Consider the following 26,224-nt stretch of genomic DNA (forward strand, 5'->3'; position numbering starts at 1 on the left):
TTTGCAATTTATGTAATTACTATGCACTTAATGCAGACATATTATTAAAATTTGGGCTATAATGGTTGTATTGATGTATAGCAACTTGAAATGCTCCAAAAAATGGCTCCACAGCATGTAAAAATATACTATAAGCTCTGGCGGACTTGGTTCTATGGTAGGTCTTAAAGGGTTAAAGCATTCATGTCTTTTGATGTTTGAGCTAATAAATGGTAGGTCTGAAATCTCTAGATCCTTGCATAGTGCCTGTTCAACATCTAGCCAGGGCTCATCTAAGAAGGTATGTTTTAACCATTCTGAGATGAACTGAAGCCTGTTGGCTAAGAAGTACTGGTGAAAATTAGGCAGATCTAATCCTCCTCTATCCTTGGTTCTTTGTAGCGTTTTTAAGCTGATACGCGGGGGTTTATCTTTCCAAAGGAATTTAGAAGTACAGTGGGGCAAAAAAGTATTTAGTCAGCCACCGATTGTGCAAGTTCCCCCACCTAAAATGATGACAGAGGTCAGTAATTTGCACCAGAGGTACACTTCAACTGTGAGAGACAGAATGTGAAAAAAAAAAATCCATGAATCCACATGGTAGGATTTGTAAAGAATTTATTCGTAAATCAGGGTGGAAAATAAGTATTTGGTCAATAACAAAAATACAACTCAATACTTTGTAACATAACCTTTGTTGGCAATAACAGAGGTCAAACGTTTACTATAGGTCTTTACCAGGTTTGCACACACAGTAGCTGTTATTTTGGCCCATTCCTCCATGCAGATCTTCTCGAGAGCAGTGATGTTGTGGGGCTGTCGCCGAGCAACACGGACTTTCAACTCCCGCCACAGATTTTCTATGGGGTTGAGGTCTGGAGACTGGCTAGGCCACTCCAGGACTTTCAAATGCTTCTTACGGAGCCACTCCTTTGTTGCCCGGGCGGTGTGTTTTGGATCATTGTCATGTTGGAAGACCCAGCCTCGTTTCATCTTCAAAGTTCTCACTGATGGAAGGAGGTTTTGGCTCAAAATCTCACGATACATGGCCCCATTCATTCTGTCCTTAACACGGATCAGTCGTCCTGTCCCCTTGGCAGAAAAACAGCCCCATAGCATGATGTTTCCACCCCCATGCTTCACAGTAGGTATGGTGTTCTTGGGATGCAACTCAGTATTCTTCTTCCTCCAAACACGACGAGTTGAGTTTATACCAAAAAGTTCTACTTTGGTTTCATCTGACCACATGACATTCTCCCAATCCTCTGCTGTATCATCCATGTGCTCTCTGGCAAACTTCAGACGGGCCTGGACATGCACTGGCTTCAGCAGCGGAACACGTCTGGCACTGCGGGATTTGATTCCCTGCTGTTGTAGTGTGTTACTGATGGTGGCCTTTGTTACTGTGGTCCCAGCTCTCTGCAGGTCATTCACCAGGTCCCCCCGTGTGGTTCTGGGATCTTTGCTCACCGTTCTCATGATCATTTTGACCCCACGGGATGAGATCTTGCGTGGAGCCCCAGATCGAGGGAGATTATCAGTGGTCTTGTATGTCTTCCATTTTCTGATGATTGCTCCCACAGTTGATTTTTTCACACCAAGCTGCTTGCCTATTGTAGATTCACTCTTCCCAGTCTGGTGCAGGTCTACAATACTTTTCCTGGTGTCCTTCGAAAGCTCTTTGGTCTTGGCCATGGCAGAGTTTGGAGTCTGACTGTTTGAGGCTGTGGACAGGTGTCTTTTATACAGATGATGAGTTCAAACAGGTGCCATTCATACAGGTAACGAGTGGGGAACAGAAAAGCTTCTTACAGAAGACGTTACAGGTCTGTGAGAGCCAGAGATTTTCCTTGTTTGAGGTGACCAAATACTTATTTTCCACCCTGATTTACGAATAAATTCTTTACAAATCCTACCATGTGGATTCATGGATTTTTTTTTCACATTCTGTCTCTCACAGTTGGAGTGTACCTCTGGTGCAAATTACTGACCTCTGTCATCATTTTAAGTGGGGGAACTTGCACAATCGGTGGCTGACTAAATACTTTTTTGCCCCACTGTATATGAATCCAGAGATCTGAACCAATCTTGTGATGGTTTGTTAGGGATCATTAAAAATAAGTAATTTATTTTTGGCAAGATCATCATTTTTATAGTGGCGACCCTTCCCATGAGTGATATGGGTAAAGATTTCCATCTAGTCAGATCGCCTTCTACTTTCTTTAGAAGTGGGATGTGGTTTAATTTAATTAAGTCTGAAAGCTTAGGAGAGACATTAATACCTAAATATTTAATATTTCCAGATTGTAGTGGGGCAGAAGAAGAATTATGGAAGGAGCAGTTAATGGGAAGAACTGTAGATTTTGGCCAGTTAATTGAGTAATCTGAAACTCTTGAAAACCAGTTTATTAGAGTAATTACCTCAGAGAGGTTGGTTTGTGAGTTTTGCAGAAAAAGCAATACATCATCCGCATAGAGACTGATTTTATGTTCTACGTTCTTACATTTTATGCCCTTAATTGTTGTAGCCTGTCTAAATGCTGCTGCTAGAGGTTCGATAAAAATTGCAAAAAGTGAAGGGGAGAGTGGGCATCCCTGTCTGGTGCCCCTCAGGAGACAGAAGCTGGAGGATGTCTGGTCATTTGTTCTGATACGAGCTGTTGGGGAATTGTATAATATTCTTATCCAGTTTATGAAAGAGTTTGCAAAACCAAATTTGTGTAAAGTTGCAAATAAAAATTTCCAGTTAACTCTGTCAAAATGGTTGTATTGATGTATAGCAACTTGAAATGCTCCAAAAAATGGCTCCACAGCATGTAAAAATATAATATAAGCTCTGGCGGACTTGGTTTTATGGTAGGTCTTAAAGGGTTCAGGGTTCAAATATTAAGGAGGAGAGTACAAACAACCATGGTCCAGAAGAGCTTGGTCAAACAATTGATTTTAATGAACACACGCAGCGTGGGGAGATGTACACTCCGAAACACCAGCTGTAGATCTCCACCCAAAAAGACACTTCAGATTGCTTTTGATTCATCAGGGTTAACGCCCCCTCATGCGTCATCAGATACAATATATGCATACGTCAAATCAAAACCACAATGACTTTTAACACAGTTTGAAAAGAACATTGTCTCCGTGCCAGGTGCTTCCTGTCACCGTCCTGCCCACGCTTATCTTCTGGAACATCAGCAGCACGTCTTATGACAACTGTCAATTTTGCAGTTGCAAGTGTTACCGGCACCAGACCTAGGGGAATCTGGACCGGCAGCAAGCGGCACACAGGGTAGAGAGCACTGCGTAGCCAAATATGAGCAAACTGTGGATTAATAGAGAGGACACCGAAGTTAGCGTCTTGCTCAGGTCGGAGCTCATTTATTTCTGCATATACACAATACAAATCACACTAGACCATAAAATAACAGAGTTCATAAACAAAAATAAAGTTACAAAAAGCATTCTCTCAAAAGCAAAATAAATACAAACTAATTCAAAATGACTTTACATACTCACAACTTAAACAAAACACTCGCGGCTAAAGCATAACAACATACCAAAATAACCCATCTCACATTCACACAACCTTTCCCCACATTCGCGCCATATACGCTATTACTTTTGAACATGGCGTCCCCTGAATGCTACACAACATGGCGGCAGACGACTGCAAATGTTGTTTCACCAACAAAAAGCTTTCCCCTTAATACATGTACTCAGTACTGCTTGGCTAACACTAAAACAAACACTACAACACATTTTCGGAAGTCGCAGGTTGCCACTGTCATAGCATATACTTATAGTGCTACGTAGCATTATAGCATTATGCCGATGATACACTAATACTCATTACAACAAAATACCACAAAACAACATCATCACTATCATCTCAAAATATAGCCGAACAGTTGTTACTCAACTTACATGACATTTAGAACCAGTTTGGTAACATAAAAGTTTGTTTGTCAGTACCTGTGGATTAATAGAGAGGACACCGAAGTTAGCGTCTTGCTCAGGCCGGAGCTCATTTATTTCTGAGCTGCGCATGCGCAGAGCCTATCCGATTGTTCAGTCTGACATCACTAGCCATGTCTGGACCTAAACTCCGCTGCAGGTCCATATATCAAACGATCACTATGGCATTACTGAGAGTTGAAAAACTGTCTAAAGTCTTTCATCTTTAATAAAATGATCAGCGTTCTGCTCTACCAGGTGTAACAATTGAGTTACACCTGAAAACGGAATTTATGACATTTAACGGAGTTAGAAGTTAGCAGGGAGTTAGCTTGCTAGCTTCTATCTAAATACAATATAGCATGTCCTGACTGCGGGATTTTGGAAACAAATTAAAACGTACAGCTCTGTTATCACTTCCAACATAAATGAAGACAGAAAACTAAACAGCAGTAACGTTTGTAGGGTTACTGAAGTTTGGCAAGCTGGTATATAATGATGTGCTACGTGACTGCTAGCGACACAGCTATGTTAGCATAATATAAACAATCTAACTTTTTTTTCCACTCGATAAAAGTTAACGTGAGTGTTCTCGGTGGTCAGGAACAAATGTAATCGCATGGCAGGATGCTGTAAAAGGACCAAACTTCAGCCAGGAGAACAACTGAGATAATCCATCCACAATACGAGGTTAGTCATTCATATACTGCTGCATGGGATGGGCTGTAGCTACATCCTAAGGTTTTAAAAACTGAGCTTAAATAAATGATTAGCGGTAATAAAAGCCGAGGGAGGTCAACAGTGATCACTGACTGTTTTAGGAGCTTTTTGAGATCAAATAGAAGAAAATACATAACATTAAACATGTTAACAACACAAAAGCCATATTAAACGCAGACTACTTTAGGCCCGGAAGTAGGATTCGTCACGTCATCACTGAACAACCGGATAGCTAGAGTGCTCGCCACATCTGGAGTTCCTGAGCATTAAGTGCCGCCCTTTCTATCTGCCCCGTGAATTCACCTCGGTCATCGCCACGGTGGTCTACATCCCACCCCAAGCGGACACAGGTATGGCTTTGTCCGAATTACATGATGTACTGAGCTCGCTTCAAAACAAGGACCCGGGCGCAGCCCTCATTGTAGCAGGAGACTTTAATAAAGCGAACCTCAGACAAGTCATGCCAAACTTTTACCAGCATGTCTCGTGTCCAACGAGAGGGGATCGAATTTTGGATCACTGCTACACGCCATACAAGCAGGGCTACAAAGCTGTCTCACACCCGGCTTTTGGAAAGTCTGACCACAACGCCATCTTCCTCATTCCCCAGTATAAACAAAACATACGGAGGGAAGACGTAACCACGAGGGAGGTAAAACGGTGGACTGCCCAATCAGAAGCTACGCTACAGGACGCACTCAACGACGTCGACTGGGATATGTTCAGAGCATGCGCAGTCGACATCAACGAGTTTACGGAAGTAGCAGTATGCTTCGTCAATATGCTAGCGGAGGAGATTATCCCCACTGCGAGGGTCACCACATTCCCAAACCAGAAACCGTGGATGGACAGATCGATTCGCACTGCAGTAAACGCCAGGACCGCCTCCTACAACGCGGATCTCGCCACTGGCGATATGAGCGCCTACAAAGCGGCCTCATACGGCGTGCGGCGCGCGGTGAGAGATGCCAAACGCCGGTACCGGGAGCGTGTGGAGTCCCGCTTCCACCAGGGCGACACACGGAGTATGTGGCACGGACTACGCACCATTACGGACTACAAAGCCAGGGACACTGCGCCGATCAACGCCGACTCTGCATTCACCAACGAGCTGAATCAGTTCTACGCCCGTTTCGAGGTTAGCCAGGCGGCTAATGCTATCTACCGCCTGAATACCGAGGACAGTGACGTCATCAGCGAGAGACCGGTGACCAGCATCGCGGAGCATGACGTCCGAGCGGCATTGAGGAGAGTGAACACAAGGAAAGCGGCGGGGCCAGACGGCATCACCGGCCGTCTGCTGTGCTGCTGTGCTGACCAGCTAGCAGGTGTGTTCACTTACATCTTCAACGAGTCCCTGGCGAAGTCTGTGTGCTTCAAAAGATCCACCATTATCCCTGTGCCCAAGAACAGCAAACCCTCATCCCTGAACGATTACCGGCCAGTTGCACTGACCTCGGTAGTAATGAAGGTGTTTGAGAGGCTGCTGAAGAACATCATCTCCTCCTCCATCCCAGACACCACAGATCCGCTGCAGTTCGCCTACCGATCCAACAGATCCACAGAGGATGCCATCGCCCACGTCCTGCACACCACCCTCAGCCACGTGGACAAGAAACAGGGTAACTATGTGCGAATGCTGTTTGTTGATTACAGTTCAGCGTTTAACACAATAGTGCCCTGCAGACTGTTCACAAAGCTCAGGGATCTGGGACTTAACAGACGTCTATGTGCATGGGTGTTGGACTTCCTCACTGGCAGAACTCAGGTGGTGAGGGTGGGTAGATGCGTCTCTAACAGCATCACCATCAACACAGGAGCACCTCAGGGATGTGTCCTCTCGCCACTGCTCTACTCCCTCTACACTTCAGACTGTGTGGCCACCCATGGCTCCAACACCATTGTGAAGTTTGCTGACGACACAGTGGTGTTGGGTGCCATCTCCAACAACGATGAGGTGGCCTACATGGATGAAGTGAAGAATCTGGCATCATGGTGCCAGGACAACCACCTCCAGCTGAACGTCGGCAAGACCAAGGAGCTGGTGGTGGACTTCAGAAGGGGTCAGCACAGAGACTACAAGCCCATTATCATCAATGGAGCTCCAGTGGAGAGGGTGCAGTCCTTCAAATATCTTGGTGTCCACATCTCCTCAGACCTGACATGGGCTGCCCACATTCAGGTCCAGACCAAAAAGGCTAGGCAGCGCCTGTATCACCTACGACAACTGAGGAAGTTCAGGGTCTCTCCAAAGATCCTCAGGATTTTCTATACAGGCGCTGTGGAGAGCATCCTCACACAGAACATGACATCGTGGTTTGGGAACAGCTGTGTGAAGGACCAAAAAGCTCTCCAGAGAGTGATCCGTACAGCAGAACGCTGCTGCAGGATCGCTCTCCCCCCGCTTCAGGACACCTACACCAGGAGATGCCGGACTAGAGCAGCGCAGATACTGAAGGACCCGTCCCATCCTGGCAACAAACTGTTCCAACTTCTGCAATCTGGTAGAAGGTTCCGCATCATCCGGGCAAGGACAGAGAGACTCAAGAGGAGCTTCTATCCCCAAGCCATCCGGGCCCTAAACACACACACACCCGCCCTCTCACATCATCTATAATTGACTGAGACAGGACTCTCTTCCAGACACTCTAAACCAAGGCACAATGTACATTTCAAATTCCTTTAATTTTAAATATGTTTATATTGTCTATTCTGTAAAATAGTCAGATGTCTATTCATATTAATGTACAGAATTCACCTGCTTGCTGCTACTACTGCACATTCACCCAATGTATATACTATTTATATATATATATATATAATGTTCTTCCTCTACCCCCCCCCCATTTTTGCACATGTCGAGGAGCGTGTCAGGCTACATTTCACTGTGTGTTATACTTGTATAACTATGCATGTGACAAATAAAGAACCTTGAACCTTGAACAGCAGTGCAAGAGCACCATCTACTGGCATAATGAAATATAACCATGGTCTGGCAACACATAACAATGTCAAAATAAGTCACAATAATAAACAAAAAATAAAGGGGTAATTGGTTTTCTTACAAAAATAAACATGTAGCTTTTTCAACCTGCTACACAAGCAAAACATGATTAACTGACCTCACTTGACATTCTGTGTCACCTCTCGCCTCACCCACTAACGCTCACAGTCAAACAGAGGCCACTCTCAAATGTGTTAGCAGTTTACTAAAACTATATGTGTAATATATTGAATAGATGTTTTAATCAAGAACCACTACTAGAAGCTTAATAAAAGAATATAAAAGTATAAAAGATAATAATGAACAACCTGGTTATTCAAATAGCATCATCCAAACAGCTCCTCAGAATAACCTGCACTTACACTCTGCTTTTAGTTTCACTTTTGCAAAAGCACGCTCTGCAAACCTGCAGTTTCCTGTCAAGACTTTTAGGCCCAGAGTGTACTCAGAATCAACAGAATCAGCACATACACACTTAAGATTATAACAAGCATTCAAAAGCATTTAAGATTATAGATTCAACTCAACAGTTTAAAGTGGTTATAACTGCACCTGTAATAAAGGCTAATTGGGTGCCAATATGTTTAAACATCTGAATGCAATATCAATGCTGTAGATTATATTATTAATGCAATGGTAATGATGATGATTATTAACAATAGCAGCAAAATAATTTCCCTGCTCTCCACACTTGCTAACAGAATTAAAGAGTTCTTGGGTACAATTATCGATGAGACACAATCAGGCTTAATGAGAAATAGACACATTTCTCATAACATTAGACTGGTTTTGGATCTACTTGATTACTCTGATTTGGTATCTGACAATAGCTTCGTTCTCTTCCTGGATTTTTAAAAGGTCTTTGCAAGGGTGTAGATTTGGTTGTGGCATTGGTGGGAACGGATGATTCAACCATCGAACCCTGCCCCGTTTCTTATTTTTTCCTTTTTGTTTTTGCTTGCTGTGAATTATATAATGTTAAATTACTATTAAACAAACGACTGACTAAGTATTTCAGGCTTTAGTTTACTTCAGCCATATATCATATAAATCAGGTATCATACAAAAGTAAAAATAGCTTCAAATACAGTCATGACAATAAAAGAATATGACTTTAAGGACTTAACAACATTACTTCAGTTATAGTACACCAACATCTCTGACACATTAGCACTAAGGGAACACTGAATGATCTGGTGGGTTTTGTCCATAAAACTACTCATCTAAGATTACCACAAAGTAACAGATCTCTCAGCAACATTATGCAACATTTTAGGCACTACTGCCCTCTATCAGATAGGGGGCTGGGATGTTTTATTCTAAACATGAACTACTGTTACAGCAACAGACATGGACTACATGCCCCACACAACAAACACATGCCTGCTCCTCTCGTTAGCTGAAATGAACTGCTGGCATATTTGTTTTACGTCTATACTGTCCAGTCTCTCCTGGTGGACATGGCATCACATTATTCATGGTTACATACAATTTTAGACTGATGTGGACCAAGCCTAGCGCCTACTTGCCAACCTTGAGACCTCAGAATTAGGGAGACATTCAAAGGGGCTGTGGGGGATATACATGTACATATATATACAAAAAACTTGAATCTTACAGTGTTTATTTATCGGATAAAATAAGTTAAATGTCACCGTTATTATTGTCCGGCCGGAAACAGGCCGGGGGTGTCCAAATTCAGAGGCTGCGTCCACCTGAGGACCCGGCCTTTGTGGTCTAAGTGGGCCGGGTCCTCCGAAAGCCGGATAGACCGGAAATGAGCGACTGTGAAATTGGACGGTCTAGCCTTCAGAATTACGTCACCTGCCGTCTGCTCCTTGCTGTCTAAAATATAACCGGACGCTGGCGTAGATGGTCGAATAAACTGCTGTTTTCACACAGCAGTTTATTCAGCTGTGTGAGAACCCCGGAGGAATCCTCCCGAGGGATTAAAAAAGTTTTATTTAATTTAATTTAATCTAATAACTTTAATCTCAGCCAAAACCATTTACTCACCAACAAATAAAACACAACTAAAGCACTGAAAAAGGTCAAACAATAACATGTTTAAGTTATTTGACGTTTACACAGCTACATTCTCGCCTGAAAATGTGTTAAAAGTTTATTTTGCGACCCAGAAAGAATAATAAGAGTAATATTAAAATTAAGTAGCTGCACTAATCGTAGCCATTGTTGGAAACTGGAATTGGCTGTGCCAGTCTGGGATATGGTTTTCAGTTTTGTTGTTCGGGTGGAAAATCGGGAGAAATCGGGGGGAGAATGGTCGCCCCGGGAGATTTTCGGGAGGGGCACTGAAATTCGGGATTCCCCGGAAAAATCGTGAGTGTTGGCATGTATGTCCTAGCATAGCCTGTAACGTTATTGTGACGGACACATTATATGAGTGAACTTGACTTTAAGTGACTTACAGGTTTCTTTGAAAAACAATTTCTTATATCCAGGTTCTTCCTTTTGCTGCCATCCTCCTCTCCGCCTCGCAGCGCAGGTTTGCCGCTGCTGAAACTAAACAGAGCTCCCTGAAAGGCTCAGCCAATCACATTGGCCATATTTGTCACATGACGTAGGACTCCGGTAGAGAACGTAATTTAACTCTTTCTGCTCCACTCGCTGAACGAGACGCTGACAGATCGTTTTTTTCTTACTATCGGGTTTGTTTTTCTTTACTCGAAGAGATCAAATTATTGGTGGGGACAATTCAATAATTGCTCGATATTGGTGGGGACACGTCCCTTCCGTCCATGCCAAATCTACGCCCTTGGGCCTTTGATACAATTGAACATCAATTTATTTTCCACTCTTTGAAAAAATTTGGCTTTGGATAATTTTTCTGTTAAGCTTCAAAACCTTGTACACGAATGGCAATACCTCAATTAAAATGATTAAGACTCCACCCCAAGATTTGACCTGTTTTACAAGGAATCACCATAGCTGATAAGGAGCTCATCATCAGCCAGCTAGCTGATGACACCACTCTTCTTGAAGAATGCAAATCAAATCCGTCCAGCCCTTAGTGTTATTAGTGATTTCTCTGAGGCATCTGGTTTATGTCTAAATCTAAAAAATGTGAATTTCTAGCAATTAAAGACTGCACTGCAAATGCTATCTGTAACATTTCTGTTAAACAAGAAGTCACATACCCAGGACTGTTAATATCCAAAGACCAAAAGTCAAGATGCTCGTCAAACTTAAAAAAAAAAAAAAAAAAAAGTACGTTCTAAATGAAGCTTCAGACGTCAGTAATCATGTGACTCTGGCCAAACGAATCAAGCCTCGACACAGTGCTTCTGAAGCAGCGTGTTGATTTTTCTGACACACGCACCGGAGCGTCAGCTTCAAGCGGACCATCACTACCTCTCACATCTAAAGGTAAGTGCCAAGGTAACTTTGAACTGAGTTCAGTCAATCTCGAGTTTTTCGAAGTTTTCTGAATGAAGTTTTCTGTTGCTCTCTGTGAGAGAAGACCGTTAAAGGCGAGGCTCTCCAGAGTGCAGCAAAACAGGAAACCACAGCTGGATGTGTGTAAGTGTGCAAACGAATAGATTAGAAGTGCAAGTGAGCCACGAGTATAGAATGGTCAAGTTTTTCTCACCACTGATCACGTGCTCAACACTCTACACATACTTGCATCACACGCGCGCTCTCAAGCATCAGTATTGTACAATTCTGGGCGTCACGTGATTTGAGGGTGTTACCATATAACGGAAATCTCCATTGTTCTGTGGCAGTGGTTCTCAAACGTTTCACAACGCGTTTCACCCTTACGAGCGACATCAAAGCGCAGTGTATATATATACATATATATATATACATATATATAAATATACATATATATAAATATACATATATATATATATACATATATATGTATGTGTGTGTGTGTGTGTGTGTGTGTGTGTGTGTGTGTGTGTATTGGTGTGTCGGCCCACTGGGCATTTGATTCTAATAACAGGCCTCAGTCTCTCCTGCTATACTGCTAAATTTTGTATCGGTGCTCAAACCTTTTGTGTTTGTTTCCAATAAGTTGCCCACCTCGGGAAGCAAAAATGTGTTCTTTTACTTGTCAGGTGAACATATGAGACACTTTGACTCTTCAGTGCAGTGTGGAGCCTAACAAAGATCTGCTTTGTGTCCCAGCTGATCAGCAGGAGGAGAAGAGTCTGACGGAGCAGCAGAGGAACATTTTCAGCTACTTGGACTCAGCTCAGCCACTACAGAGAAAACAATGAGCTCAACACAGAAGGTGACAGACAGAGCAGGGCGATATGACCGAAAATATTTATCATGATATACATTTGAAAATTTGCGATAATGATATAACTGATGATATAATTGACACTAGACAAAATACTTTACAACTCCACAACTTTATTAGTGCAAAAAAATCCCATCAATGTATTTTCACTTAAACAAGCAGATGTTTTTTTATGTGTATTGAAGTTATATAAAAATTTAACAGTGCAAATGCAAATTCCTTGCTGACAGTTTAACCAAAAGGCATTTCCAGTGGAAATTGGCCGACATTTGCTCCGAGGAATTTGCATTTGCACTATTAATATTTTTGGTCATATCGCCCTGCTCTACTTTCATGTGTTACTGTTTAGGATTAAATTGGTTTGATGTTTGGTGCCTTTTTCTTAATGTAAAAAAACCCTCAGGTTACAATCAGACATTTTTCTTCACTGAACCTGTTGGGTCTGAACTCAGACCCCGCTGTCTCCAGGACTTATTCCCATGAAAGAAAAACAAGGCAACAGCGATCGATCGATTTACTTGCAAGGGAGGCCTCGTCGGTATCTCAAAAACGCACTTCGTTTACTTCAGACTTCAGACTAACTGAAGTCTGAAGTCTATAAAGACAGATATTAACAGAATTCAGTTAGGCCAGAATAAGGCGTCCAGATTAGATGTTCATACTATACTAATTAAAAATGGACCGATCCTCGCCTCACAAAACGCGCTACTTCGCGTAACCCAACTTTGCTTATCAGAGAAGTATGTGTCACTTGATAGAGCGGCTGTTGCCTGCGAGACCTGTCGGCGAACTGGTGGAGCATTTGGAGCCTCACTACATGCTTCCAAACCGCAGCATTTTTAATCTTAATCTCTTCCATACTGAGGTGAAAAGGAAGCGATTTGTCCCGTACTTCAGCTAGAATGGGGGAAAAAGACTCTGGAGTTAGTCCGTGTCCTTAAGCTGCAGCTGCCTCTTCTTCTCTCATGTTTTCTAAGTAGCTGACAGCTGGTAACTGTGCAGGGGCGGGTCTAGCAAAGCTTTGCCAGGGGGCAGGTAGGGCATTAACAAGAAAAGGGAGGCACAAAGAATACTTTTCTTTGTTATTTCATTTAAAGGACTAACTTTTAATAAATAATAATCTGAATCTTACAACCAAAGTGGTCATCTGATTAAATGTATAGAAATCCATTACTGTATATGGTAACTACTAAGTCTAATTTACACCCTGGTAAGCTATAGTCCTTTTTCCTTTGGGAAGGTACCATCTGTGCAGTCTGCAATTCTGTTGAAGAAAGATGGTGAATCTATTTAATTATTGTAGAAACATAATTGATTATTTCTGTGCATTTGATGTACACGTGCATTAAATTAAAGTTGATTACGTTGATTAAGCATCATAAGGCGGAGGGCGGGGGTGGTTCTGGGAGATTTTTGCTGGGAGTTGGCAACTCTATTAGTTAGGTTGTTTAATATTTCTGATAAGTACTCTTTAAAATACTAGAATAGGAAGGATGGTGCAGGTTTAAGTTTATTAGATTGATGTGTGTTGCTGAACTATAAAATATTTGAATAGAATAGAATAGAACAGAATAGAATTCAACTTTATTATCATTGCACATGTCACAGGTACAGGGCAACGAAATGCAGTTTGCATCCATCCAGAAGTGCTTTAGCCATGATATAGATATATTACAATATATATTAGCAATAATATAGATATGTAAGTATATTACAGAAATGGGTCTATTATGGTATGTTATAATGTACACGGTATGAAATATGTTATGAATATGCTATAACTATAAGTATGTACAGGCTGTAGTGAGTACAAGCTATGAACAGGATATAAATATGAAAAACTATACAGAAATATGAAATGAAAAACTATACAGAAATATGAGATATACAGCTATACAGAAATGGGAAATATGCAAGTTATAAACAGTTGTAGAATTAAAAATTATCGTATTATACAGAATGATTATTTATACAGAATTATACAGTGGTGCAGTTAAGATAAGTGAGATATGTGGATAATTCCTACAGAGGCTATATAAAGTGCTAGTGGTTGTGAGTGGTGGTTCAGTCCATGTTATTATTGTGTGTTTGAGGGTACAGTTGTCCATTGTGTGTGTGTGTGTAGGTGGTTGTGGGTGTGTGTATTTTCACTCCATGAGTTTAACGTGGGTCAGATGTCAGGAGGCAGAGTTCAGGAGTCTGACAGCTGTGGGGAAGAAGCTGTTCCGGTGCCTGGTGGTCTTAGTCCGGAGGCTCCTGTAGCGCCTCCCAGAGGGCAGGAGGGTGAAGAGTCCATGTGATGGTTGACTGGGGTCTTTGATGATTTTCCCAGCCCTTTTCAGACACCGCTTCCTATAGATGTCCTTTATGGCAGGAAGTGGTGCTCCGGCGATGCACTGGGCAGTTTTCACAACACTCTGCAACGCCTTCCGGTCCGAGGCAGAGCAGTTCCCGTACCAGACTGTTATACAGTTGGTCAGGATGCTCTCGATGGTGCAGTGATAGAAGTTCACCAGGATGTCTGAGGACAGGTGGTTCTTCCTCAGAGTCCTCAAGAAGAAGAGGCGCTGGTGAGCCTTCTTGACCAGCTTGGAGCAGTTGGTCGTCCAGATGAGATCCTCGGAGATGTGGACTCCAAGGAACTTGAAGCTGCTCACACGCTCCACAGCCGTCCCCTTAATGTAGATGGGTGGATGTGGGTCAGTATTCCTCCTGTAGTCCACAATGAGCTCCTTGGTCTTCTCGGTGTTAAGCAGCAGGTTGTTTGTGTCACACCACTCAGCCAGACGATCCACCTCCTCCCTGTAGACGGCCTCATCGTTGTCACTGAGGAGGCCAATCACCGTGGTGTCATCTGCAAACTTAATGATGGTGTTAGAACCATCGGCAGGTCTGCAGTCGTGGGTGAAGAGGGAGTAGAGGAAAGGGCTCATTTGGTATAACGGAATAGCTTTAGTGTCTTGTTTTTAAAACTTGAGTATGAACTTATACAAAATGCAGCAAGATATTTATTTAAAAAGCAGTTTTATTGATTACAAAAAACGCTATATCGGATTCATATCGGTATCGGCAGGTATCCATATGATATTGGAATCGGTATTGGACATTAAAAAGTGGCATCGTGCCATCTCTAATACTAATATCGATAAAATACATTATCAACTTTCTTGGCTTCTTGTACAGGCTAAAATATTCTATGGCTTACTTGTAGTTATAAAGAATGCAATTCTGTTAAACACACCACATTAATTTCAGCTCAGCTGCAGTATCCAGATGAAATACATAATGATATTACACGATTTTCAACAAACTGCAATTTAGTAAATCCTCGAGTTAAAAGTAACTTTTTGTAAAACTGTTATATTTAGAGCAACTTTCAAGTGGAATAAATTGCCTTATAAAATTAGAGAATTACCAACTATTCAAAACTTCAATGAACATTTAAAAGCTGATTTACAGAACTTTTAGTTGTTGTAATATTGTAAGAGATGATTTGTTTTTGATAATTGTGTAATGTGCCTCAGTGTTATTGATAATGTTATTATTATTATTATTGTTGTTATTATTGATTGCTTATATTTTAATTGTGAAACCTCACTGTGGATGTAAGAGCCAAATTATGTGGATATCTTGAATCCACTTTATTGTATAATATTTTATGTGATTGTATTTGACGGAAGACGAGCAACATCTGTTGTGGAAGCTAATGGGGTTCCTTTTGAATAAACAAATAAACAAACACATGATTTATTATCACTGAATAATTATGTATAAATCTATAAAAATTATAGAAATATGTATTAGAAACAACAAGTGTGTGTGTGTGTGTGTGTGCGCACAATCAGGAGGGATGGGCATGATTTTATTTTTAACACCAGGTTGGATGTAATGTGTTAGAACTACCAGCAGGTGGGGATAAGAGACCTTTAAGTGGGGTGGCTGTAGCTCAGGTGGCAGAGCAGGTCAGCCACTAATCAGAAGGTCGGTGGTTCGATCCCAGGCTGCCTCCTGGCTGCATGCCAAATATCCTTGGGCAAGATACTAACCCCGTGTTTGCCTACTGGTGGTGGTCAGAGGGCCCGGTGGCGCCAGTGTCCGGCAGCCTCGCCTCTGTCAGTGCGCCCCAGGGCAGCTGTGGCTACAATGTAGCTTGCCATTGCCAGTGTGTGAATGTGTGTGTGAATGGGTGAATGACTGAATGTAGTGTAAAGCGCTTTGGGGTCCTCAGGGACTGAGTAAAGCGCTATACAAATGCAGGCCATTTACCATTTTACCATTTAAGGTGTTTGGTGCCACACTCCACCTTCAGGTTTAAAACTAGTGTTAATGGAGGGAGTTTGAAGGTTCAGTTTGTTCCACGACTGCATTTCACTCACTGCCTCTGTTTGTATCTCTGTCACTGCAGGAACAACATGGAGCGAGAAGTCAGCGCTCTCAGGAGGCCGACAAACCTCACAGAAGAAAGAGAGAGAAAACATACACCTGTGACGAGTGTGGGAAGGAGTTTACTGAGAAGGGTAATCTAAAACAGCATCAGGTCATCCACACTGGAGAGAGACCGTTCAGCTGTGACTTGTGTGGAAAGTCTTTTTCCTGGAAGGGTTCCCTAAAAGCACACCAACTCATCCACAGTGGAGTTAAAGCGTACAGCTGTGATCAGTGTGGCAGAGCTTTTACTCGCAGTAGCTACTTACAGAGTCATCTAGTTACCCACTCTGGAATTAAGGCATACAGCTGTGACGAGTGTGGAAAAACTTTCAGCCAGAGAGGGCACCGAAATAGACACCTACGCATTCACACCAGACATGATGTGTACTGCTGTGAAAAGTGTGGCAAAGAGTTTATAACTCACACACTGTTAAAACAACACATGTTTACCCACACTGAGGGACGACCTTATAAATGTGACCTGTGTGAGAAGACCTTTAAATCTCCACATTACCTGAGAGGACACCAACAGATCCACACCAGAAAGAGACTCTACAAGTGCAGTTACTGTGAGGTATGTATTTATATTGTTATCTTGTCATTTTAGCCTGACTGTTTGGAACAACTCTGCTCATTAAACTGTGTTAGCATGTTAGCAATTCTACTGCATGGAAAAGCAGCTCTGAGTGATTATTCAGATTTTCATGTCAGTTATGATTTTAGTATTACTGTAGTATTATGGTGGTAGTATTGTAGTTATTGCAGCCCAGTAAACTGAGTGTGTTAACTGAAACAGTAAAATGTAATTGGACGTCTGCAGAGATGCTCTTTATTTCAGGCGACGTTCAGGATAAAAATGTTGAAGGACTGACTTACACTGTCTTTGTGTCTTTGTTTAGAAGCAGAGCGACACAGATGGATCCAGTTCTCAACCCTGTCATCACTGTGGTGGTGGGAAAGACTTTCATTGTGACCTATGTGGAAAAACTTTCAGTCGACGAGACACCCTAAAAACACATCAACGTAGACACACTGGAGACAAACTGAAATACTGCAAAGAATGTGGGAGAAGCTTCACCACATCACATAACTTAAAACAACATGAACTGATTCACAGTGGGGTTAAAAAGCACCTCTGTGATCAGTGTGGGTCATCCTTCACCTCTGCAGGTCAGCTTAATAGACACAAACGAGTCCACACAGGAGAGAAACCATACAAGTGCAGACACTGTGACAAAAGTTTCTCACAATCAAATGGTCGTATCTATCATGAACGTGCACACATGGAAGGAAACTACAGCTGTGACCAGTGTGACAAGAGCTTCAGGAATCTCAGTTCATACTTCGAACACAAACGATCCCACGTTACTAATAAACTGTTTCACTGTTACCAATGTGCCCAAACATTCACCTCATTGTCTGCTCTGTGCAAACATCAGCGTGATCACTCAGGGCTGAAATCACTCCCATCACTGGATCACAGTGAATCTGAAGTGACAGAAAGATCCTCTGGTTTCAGTGTCAGACTCAAAAAGCTTGAGATCAGGCTCCACAGAGTTCAGATAGAATCATTTAAACTTGTGTTGAACTGAACTGGTTGCTTCGCTGAACTTCTACATAATACAGATTTAAATGGGATCTTATTTTCTGTCGTTTTACTGAGTCAGTTTTGTCCTTTTTTCTCTGTCCTGGTTTTGCTCGTCTGTAAATAATTGAAACTCAGTCAAATAGTTCATTGTTCTCCAGCAAAACGTTTTGGAAACTCATGTTTAACCTTTAAAACTCTGACATGTTTTAGCACACAAGGCTTCATCGGGGAGTTCACTCATGATTGGACCATGAGAATAAAGGTTTTTAGTTCTTTCAAAGAGAGTCTTGGAGGTGTTTGATGTTTCTGTTTTTCTGAAACCACCTGAAAGAAAAACTATTTTTCTTGCTTCATGTAGTGTGGAAGTTTTTAATGTTTCTTTCATCTGCGATGTTCTTGAATGTGTTCACATGAAGATGGTACAAATAAACTGTCCTTTTAGCTTTAGCTCCTAAATTATTCATTATTTATGGATGTAGCACAGCAGCAGTTTCTTGATTAACACATGGAGGGCTCGGGATCTGATGGTAAATAATGTTTTGTGTCCTTGTACACATCATACAGCTCAGCTGTTCCACAGATGTCAGGTTTACACAGTGGGATGGTTTGTAAGAACGCAGCTCTCCTGTGGATAAATCCTTACTCTTAGCCTCAGGACCTCACACAGTCCCAGCAGGTTTGGTCAGAAGATTTATACCTTTTTCATTTCTATATGATTCTTCTTGCATCTAAACAAAGATGATTATGATGATGATGATGAGTCATTTATGAAAAAAGCAAAAAACAATATTGTTGTATGAGGATTTTTATGGCAAATTTTGTGCATCAACGTTTTTGTACATGAAAATGTTAAAAGGATGCAAAGGAGGAGGAGGGCACAAGAGCTCAGCACGTGATACTGACTGGAAGCAACACAGCTGCTGTTGACAAAGCAGCAGAGTCAGATATGAATGTGTATTGAATTCATCGTGTAAATATACCAGATTTATCCACATACGCTAGTTTTCACCTTTTTTTTTACTTTCAGTAAGTTTACTTTTAGTTTATTTTTACTTTCTGAAGACGCAGGAGAATCTGATTCATCATGATTGAGCATTTCATTAAAGTAATGTTTAAAAGACATTTCTCGTTTGATGTTCTTTCAGCTGCAGCCTCGCTGGTGTTTAATTGTCTGACAGTAAAGAAGATAAAAGATACGTGCAAACACAAACACATGAAAAGTATTTGCAGAAAAGCTTAAAGCTCTTGTTTGTCTGTTTTTTTCGTTCCAGTCATCGCCACCATGGCGAAGATGTGAAGCTGCCTTTCTGCTACAGTATCTCCTTACATACATTTGCTCATATCGTGGGACTTCTTATAGAGTGTCTTTCTTTGACCATGTCTCACTGTGTTTTATTCTTGATGTTGCATTTGAGTCTTGCATGACTCTATTTTAATTTATATTAAAATGGATGGATGTCTAGACGGACCCCCTGAATTTATCATCTGAAATCTTTTTTGTGAAGAGAAAAGTTATTAGAAAGGCAAATGAAGTCACACTCAGATATCTAATTTTTACATGCGCATGGGCGGTCAGTCCGATCTGCTCTGCTGTCAAAGTGCGCACAACAGATGTGACAGAAAAACCGCGCAGGGCTCTCAGCGCATTCTTTATTTATACTCCAAGTGAGCTCTCAAGGAAGTAGGAGTGGTATGTTCAGTATACAAAAACGTTTCCATAATAGGAGAAACCTTTAGCTTATCTGTTGAAATAGGAGATAGCTTGGTATGTATAGAAACTTAAACATTTCCTTAAAAGGAGAGTGAGAGAGGGGGGTGACCGTTAACTCAGGATGTAGTATGTATGTCACCGCATTCCTCTACACATCTGGTTCCACTTTCCTTTCCTGTAGTGGTTCCAACTCACAAGCTCTCCTATCTTAAATGAAGCTACAACTAAACAATAATCACAAAACTAAAAAATCTCTTATCATTTTTATTCCTTTATTCCACTGCTTTCAGGCATTTCTGTGCATCTAAATTTATATATAGATATTGAAACACACATACACTCATATCTGTACAATTTGTTAATATCTTCATAGTCTCCAATAATGTTACACCCCAGTGCTTTCATTTGAACCCCAAGTGTCATTTTCTTTGAAAAAGCACGGAGTATAATGCATCTATTTTGCAAAAATAAATAATACAATAAATGTTGAAATATTTTCAAAAGGTACCCTGTTTTTCCCTTCGTCGTATCGTACAAATAGAGTTAGGGCGATCGTAGCTCAAGAGTTGGGTGTTTGTCTTGTAATCGGAAGGTTGCCGTTTCGAGCCCTGGCTCGGACAGTCTCGGTCGTTGTGTCCTTGGGCAAGACACTTCACCTACCCCCTACTGGTGATGGCCAGAGGGGCCGATGGTGCGATATGGCAGCCTCGCCTCTGTCAGTCTGCCCCAGGGCAGCTGTGGTTACAACTGTAGCTTGCCTTCACCAGTGTATGAATGTGAGAGTGAATGAATAGTGGTATTGTAAAGCGCTTTGAGGGGTCCCGAAAAAGCACTATATAAATGCAATCCATTATTATAATAATTATCCAAGGAACAATTGTCAATAAGCAGAGAAGTTATTAAAATATTAATGCAAGACATGGAAGCAGGTGTTGTTGTTCCCAAATTAGGAACAATATTTTAAAATTACTTCACAATTCTTCTTGCACTTCATATTGTTACAAACTATCAGAATATAAAGAAAGTCAGAAAATGGACAACCTCAGCTTATCTCCCATGCTCCTAGGATGTGGGGGTGAACGCCAGAACACCCTGGAATGTTACAGACCTCCTAGGATGAGACATTCTTTCAATATGCCACCAACTATATACTTCTAAACACAAATGATTACATGCAGTATTCTACCATATGCAAACTTATATCATTAAAAGATTATACTGACTACTAAGTACAATTTTCCATTGACACCCACTCTTCCAGAAGTGGGGTCAAAAATGACCCCAAGCAGTTCCTGTGGAATCTGCTATGAAACTTTCATTCTTAGCAACTCTGACTGACCCACTTACACTTCTGATGGATCAAGAATTAATTTTTACACAGTAACATACGTGATTTATAGTCAGGGCTGTACATAAGTGGTCCGCAGGTGCGCATTCGCTGTCAAAATAAAAGTATTCCCGGAAATTCAGAGAATACGCGCTTCTTTTGTGGTGGAGGAACACCAAAGTATTTGCATATGGAGCTTGCTTCTTCAACATCTGAGTTCTGAACAAATGTCTGTCCTCCTCCAGAACATCTAATGTACGCAAACGAGCGTTCCAACTTATTATCTGGTGCGCGTCTTTTATTTTGACAGCAAATGCGCACCTGCGGACCATTTATGTGCAGCCCTGTTTATAGTTTTCTGTGCATTTCAAACATTGTACTTTCTCATTTTAATATTTAAAGTAACATGGCTGCTATGAGGCCAGCTAGGATCCCTGTGGACCTACAAATGATCCAGGACGGATGGGATGAAGAGCGCATCGGAGGCACTGACTCAGAATCTGACATCTAAGATATAGAGTACCCAGACTATTGTCCCCCCCACTGAACAAGGCCAGTCAGATACAGAGGAGTCCTCTGATGAGTCATCTGAAGAGGAAATGGATATTGAGTCTAACAGAATGAGCCCCTCTTACTGCTCTAGCCACAATATTCTGAATTAGTCAGCCAGGGCTTGCACCTGGGTCTAGTACTGTCTCCCCAATAGATACATGGAAGATGTTCATGTCTGATAATATAATAGAAGAGGTGCTGACATACACAAACATGAAGGCATGAAGAGTAGCCACAGACAGGGGAAAAGAGTGGAAAAATGTAATCAAACTTAAGCTCCTGGCCTTCATTTGATTGACCATTCTCGCAGGAAGTGAGACGAACTGGGATGTACCAGACAGTGTGTTTTTTGGGAGTCCTCTGCATAACCCATTGTACAAGGCCACTATGTTTATTCAAAGATTTGAAGATATTCGCCCGTCTTGCACTTTGATGACAAGAGGACATCAGGTCATCACTTAAAGACTGGATATCCCACTTGCTGCAGTTTTAATGCAGTACAGTTGTTATTATTAAACCCCTGTCACATTCTGACCGTTAAAATGAATAACATTCATATATGAAATGAAATTGTTTCAAGTAAACTGTATATGGTGACACACCCGCCTTGGGGTAGCCATCGGGGCGGGGGAGCTGGGAGGAGATGTTGGCTGTCCGATTGGCCTCCCTGCTGCTGCGGAGCCTGGGACGGTCTGCTTGCTCCACCCCGGGGGGAAGGGTAACATCTCTTGGGTCTGGGTGCCGTTTCCCCCTCTGGGGGCGAGGGTACCTGGACCCGGGGTATAGAGTATGTTTGGGGAGTGTGATTGTGTGTACATGTCCATTTATGTCAATCCCTACGTTGGGTGAGTGCTGAGTGTTTGTATATGTGTGCATGAGGGTGGGAATGCATGTTTGTGTCTGTGTGTGCCTGTTTGTCTGTGTCTATATGTCAGGTCGGTTCTTAGACTTCACCTCTCTGGGAACTCCCAGGCCCTCCAAAGTGTGGAGGCCTATCTCCCCTCACCACACTCCCTGCCGGTGACTGATGCCCTCAGGGGTCGGTGCATTGGTGGTTCTTGGTGTCCGGGGCTGGGCGCTCAGGTTTGTACTAGCTCACTCGTGGTGGCTACTTGGCGGGGCCTGGCGCCTGTTGCTCGGTCAGGCCTCTTCCGGGGTGCAGGGGGCCCTCGGGCCTCCGGCCTCTGGGCCTGCGGCTCGGTTCACTCTGGCACAGCTGGCTGCCGGCAGAGCCAGCGGGCACGCCGGTGCAGCCCCCTCTAGCTTCTGCTCGGTGGCTACTGGGTGACCCCTCGTCTGGGGATCCACAGCCCTTCCCATGAGGGTGGCACGGATGCCCCTGCAGTGGTCCTCCTTGGGCTCTCGCACTCTAGGGCTTCTGGATGTCTGGGGCCTGGATCTCCTCCATGCCTGCTTCATGCCCTGGGGGACAGGGCTATGGCTCTCTACATCCTCTTGCAGACCATTACATGGGGAAACCATTTGAATACAAGCGCGCTGATCCACACAGGTGTGCACACGGGTGTTCACTGTTCGTAGACTTAAATTACACCTTTCTTGGCTGCTACTTCAAAGCACATTCTGCACTGTCAGTCCTGCGTGCTGCACAACAACATTCAATATTTAGTATTTACTGCTGTTTACACTTAGCTAGATTAATGCGATGGTGTTGTGTTTGGTATGTTGCTTTGTTTTGTTTTTTTTGCTTGATTTCTATTCTTTCTCTTTCAACAGGTGATCCAGGAGATTTTTTCCCCTTTCTCACTGTCCCTCTCCCCTTCTGTTTCTCTTTTCCTTCCTCTTTCTTTCTCCCTTTCCTATCCCTCACTCATGTCTGTCCCGTCTGTAACAACTGAAAATAAAATAAAATAAGTAATAAAAACAAAGGTCGATCAAATGGACCAATACGGCAATGCCATGATGATCCATTTGGCAAAATGAATCCATTGGGTATCCTTATTGGTCTTCAGACAACAATTCTGACGGCTAAAGAACCAAATGGGACAGGCAAAAAAAAAGAAAAAAAAAAGACTGGATATCCCACCTGCTGTGGAGTTTTAATGCAGTACAGTTGTTATTATTAAATCCCTGTCACATTCTGACCGTTAAAATGAATAACATTCATATATGAAATGAAATTGTTTCAAGTAAACTGTATATGGTGTTAAATAGGCCTAAACTACTGTACTTTAATGTCGGCAATAAGGGCGGTACTTCAAGAGCCATATATTTTATGAGGTGGTACTCATTGTGATATATAGAGGACCGCAGGAGCAGAACAGACACACAGCAACAACCAACAACAACCCTGCAAGTGGACCTATTTTGGGGGGACTATCATGTAAAGCACTGTGCAATGCTCTATGTGACAAATATTAAAAAATACATTTCATTAGTATAGATGAAATATTTTGTTCTCTACGAATGCCCAGCAGCCCTGAAACCCTTTGAACTCTAATGTTCACAATCCAATAAATCGATAGACTTTGAGGAGCATGAATTAGACTGGATAAGAATTTTTATGGAACTTCTTTCATCCTGGACCTGGAAGAACCCTTGACCCCAAGCAAGCTCATGCCATCCCCCTGTACCCAGCTCCACTTGTTTGTGAAACAAAGCTGTGTCCCATTGGTTCTCCTGTTTGGTCTACCTTAGAAATTTGGACATCCTCAACAAAACGAACAGTAAGTATGGAAAATTCAAGTCCATGTCAAGTTCTTGTCAACGGGAAGAGAAAAAGTGTCTCATCAGTTTGATACCTGCTACGTGAAGGTGTTAGAGAAGATTTGCATCAATAAGATTTCTTTTTCTGGTCTATTGTGGTTACTTGTGAGTTTAGACTATTCAGACATCTATGAGGGCTGTGATAAGAGAAGGAGAAGGTTTTAGAGATGTTAAAAGTTTGCCTATACTTTCACATTTTAAAACACTCTAAACACAGTTACTCCTGCTACACAACCTGCTGCCTTCTGGTGGTGTCTAATAATCTTAGGCCCCCTCCTTGATTCAGAGATGGTCTTTCCCTTTTCACGTAAATGGCCTCCTTGACTCCGCCCTCAAACCAGCGTTCCTCCCTGTCCAGGATGTGTACATCCTCATCATTGAAAGAGTGTCCACTGGCCTGTAGGTGTGAATAGACTGCAGAGTCCTGGCCTGACGAGGTAGCTCTTCTGGGTTGTGCCATCCTCTTCGCCAGAGGTTGTTTGGTTTCCCCGATGTATGAATCCTGGCAATCCTCCTGGCACTTAACAGCGTACACTATGTTACTCTGTTTGTGTCGGGGGACCCGATCCTTAGGGTGGACCACTTTTTGGTGCAGCATGTTTTGGGGTTTAAAAGCCACAGAGACCCGGTGTTTAGAAAAAATGCGTCTCAACTGCTCCGATACTCCTGACACATATGGGATCACTACAGGTTTTCACTTGGGCAGCGGTTGTCCTTCTCTCCTGGATCGGCTGGAGCTTTCTTTAGGTGCCTTTCCCGCTTTGACAAAAGTCCAGCTGGGATAACCACATTTACTCAGGGCCTTCTTGACGTGCTGTTCATCTGCCTCCTTGGCCGCTGTGTCAGTGGGGATGGGGTTCGCTCTGTGTTGTAGCGTCCTGATGACACCCAGTTTGTGCTCCAGTGGATGATGAGAGTCAAACCTTAGATACTGATCCGTATGTGTAGGTTTACGGTACACGTCAGCTTTTAGATGTCCCCCATTACTGATGGAAATCTCACAGTCTAAGAAGGCTAACCTGACACTTTTCATATCCTCCCTGGTGAATTTGATGTGTCGGTCCACCGAGTTAATGTGATCCGTGAAGTGTAGTACATCCTCAGATTTTATTTTCACCCAGGTGTCATCCACATATCTGGTGGTGTTCCAGGGTAGGATAGCAAAGCCCTCTTTTCCACTTCTTCCATGTACAAATTGGCCACGATGGGTGAAACTGGGGAGCCCATGGCACACCCATGTTTCTGCCTGTATGTGAAGTAGGTGGAATGAAGACACAGTTCCAAAAGCAAACACACTTATTCGATGCTGAGAGTGGTCCTGTTGCTGAGGTTGGTGTCATCCTGTAATCTCTTACGGACTACCTCCAACGCTTCCGTTACTGGGATGCAAGTGAAGAGAGATGTAATGTCGTACGAGACCATGGTTTCATCTGCCTCCATAATGACATCTCTCACCTTCTCAACAAAATCCAGGGTGTTCTGGATGTGGTGTTCAGAGCTGCCCACCAGCGGGTACAGGATCGAAGCCAGAAACTTGGAGATGTTATTGGTGACAGAGTTGATCATGAAGACAATCGGTCTTAAAGGTGCCCCCTGTTTATGTATTTTCGGTAAACCATACAGACTTGGTGTAGACTCCCCTGGGTACAGCCTGTGGTATGAGGTCTGGTCGATATCGATAATAAAAAAAAATGGGGAACTGACTGACTGATTAAAGCTGACAAAAGCTGACAAGACTGACTGACTTAACACCATTGTGTGACGTTAACCCCCACCTGACAAAGGTGTGGATGTATCTCTGTGTGTGTGTCTCTTGTTGCAGGAACAGAAGGAGACCACAGGAGGAAACTTGGGTCACATGACTATGTGAATTCTGCAAATTTAACCTTTTTAGTTTTAATTTTTCTGTGTGTGTGAATTTACCATGGGTGTGTTATTCACTACCTTGTGTTGCTCACAGAGATCAC

The 26,224-nt window shown here is 42.5% G+C and overlaps 1 protein-coding gene across 1 annotated transcript; it reads left to right on the forward strand.

The window, feature by feature from the left end:
• The first annotated feature begins 10,938 nt into the window (after positions 1-10,938).
• Positions 10,939-19,063, forward strand: LOC146380663 (uncharacterized). The gene is made up of 4 exons (XM_084940223.1): positions 10,939-11,041; positions 11,810-11,915; positions 16,333-16,929; positions 17,255-19,063. Exons 2-4 carry the CDS (start codon positions 11,898-11,900, stop codon positions 17,945-17,947), a joined length of 1,308 nt encoding a protein of 435 aa, XP_084796349.1. The 5' UTR covers positions 10,939-11,041; positions 11,810-11,897; the 3' UTR covers positions 17,948-19,063.
• Positions 19,064-26,224: the final 7,161 nt, after the last annotated feature.

Source organism: Perissodus microlepis, chromosome 9, assembly GCF_051167445.1.
Source record: "Perissodus microlepis isolate ML-2025 ecotype Zambia chromosome 9, ASM5116744v1, whole genome shotgun sequence".
In the NCBI taxonomy this organism is placed as follows: Eukaryota; Metazoa; Chordata; class Actinopteri; order Cichliformes; family Cichlidae; genus Perissodus; species Perissodus microlepis.

Bases quoted from the DNA above. Each gene is read 5' to 3' on its own strand.
- LOC146380663 (XM_084940223.1), top strand. The intron at 16,930-17,254 runs GTATGTATTTAT...GTCTTTGTTTAG, and splicing joins ACAAGTGCAGTTACTGTGAG to AAGCAGAGCGACACAGATGG.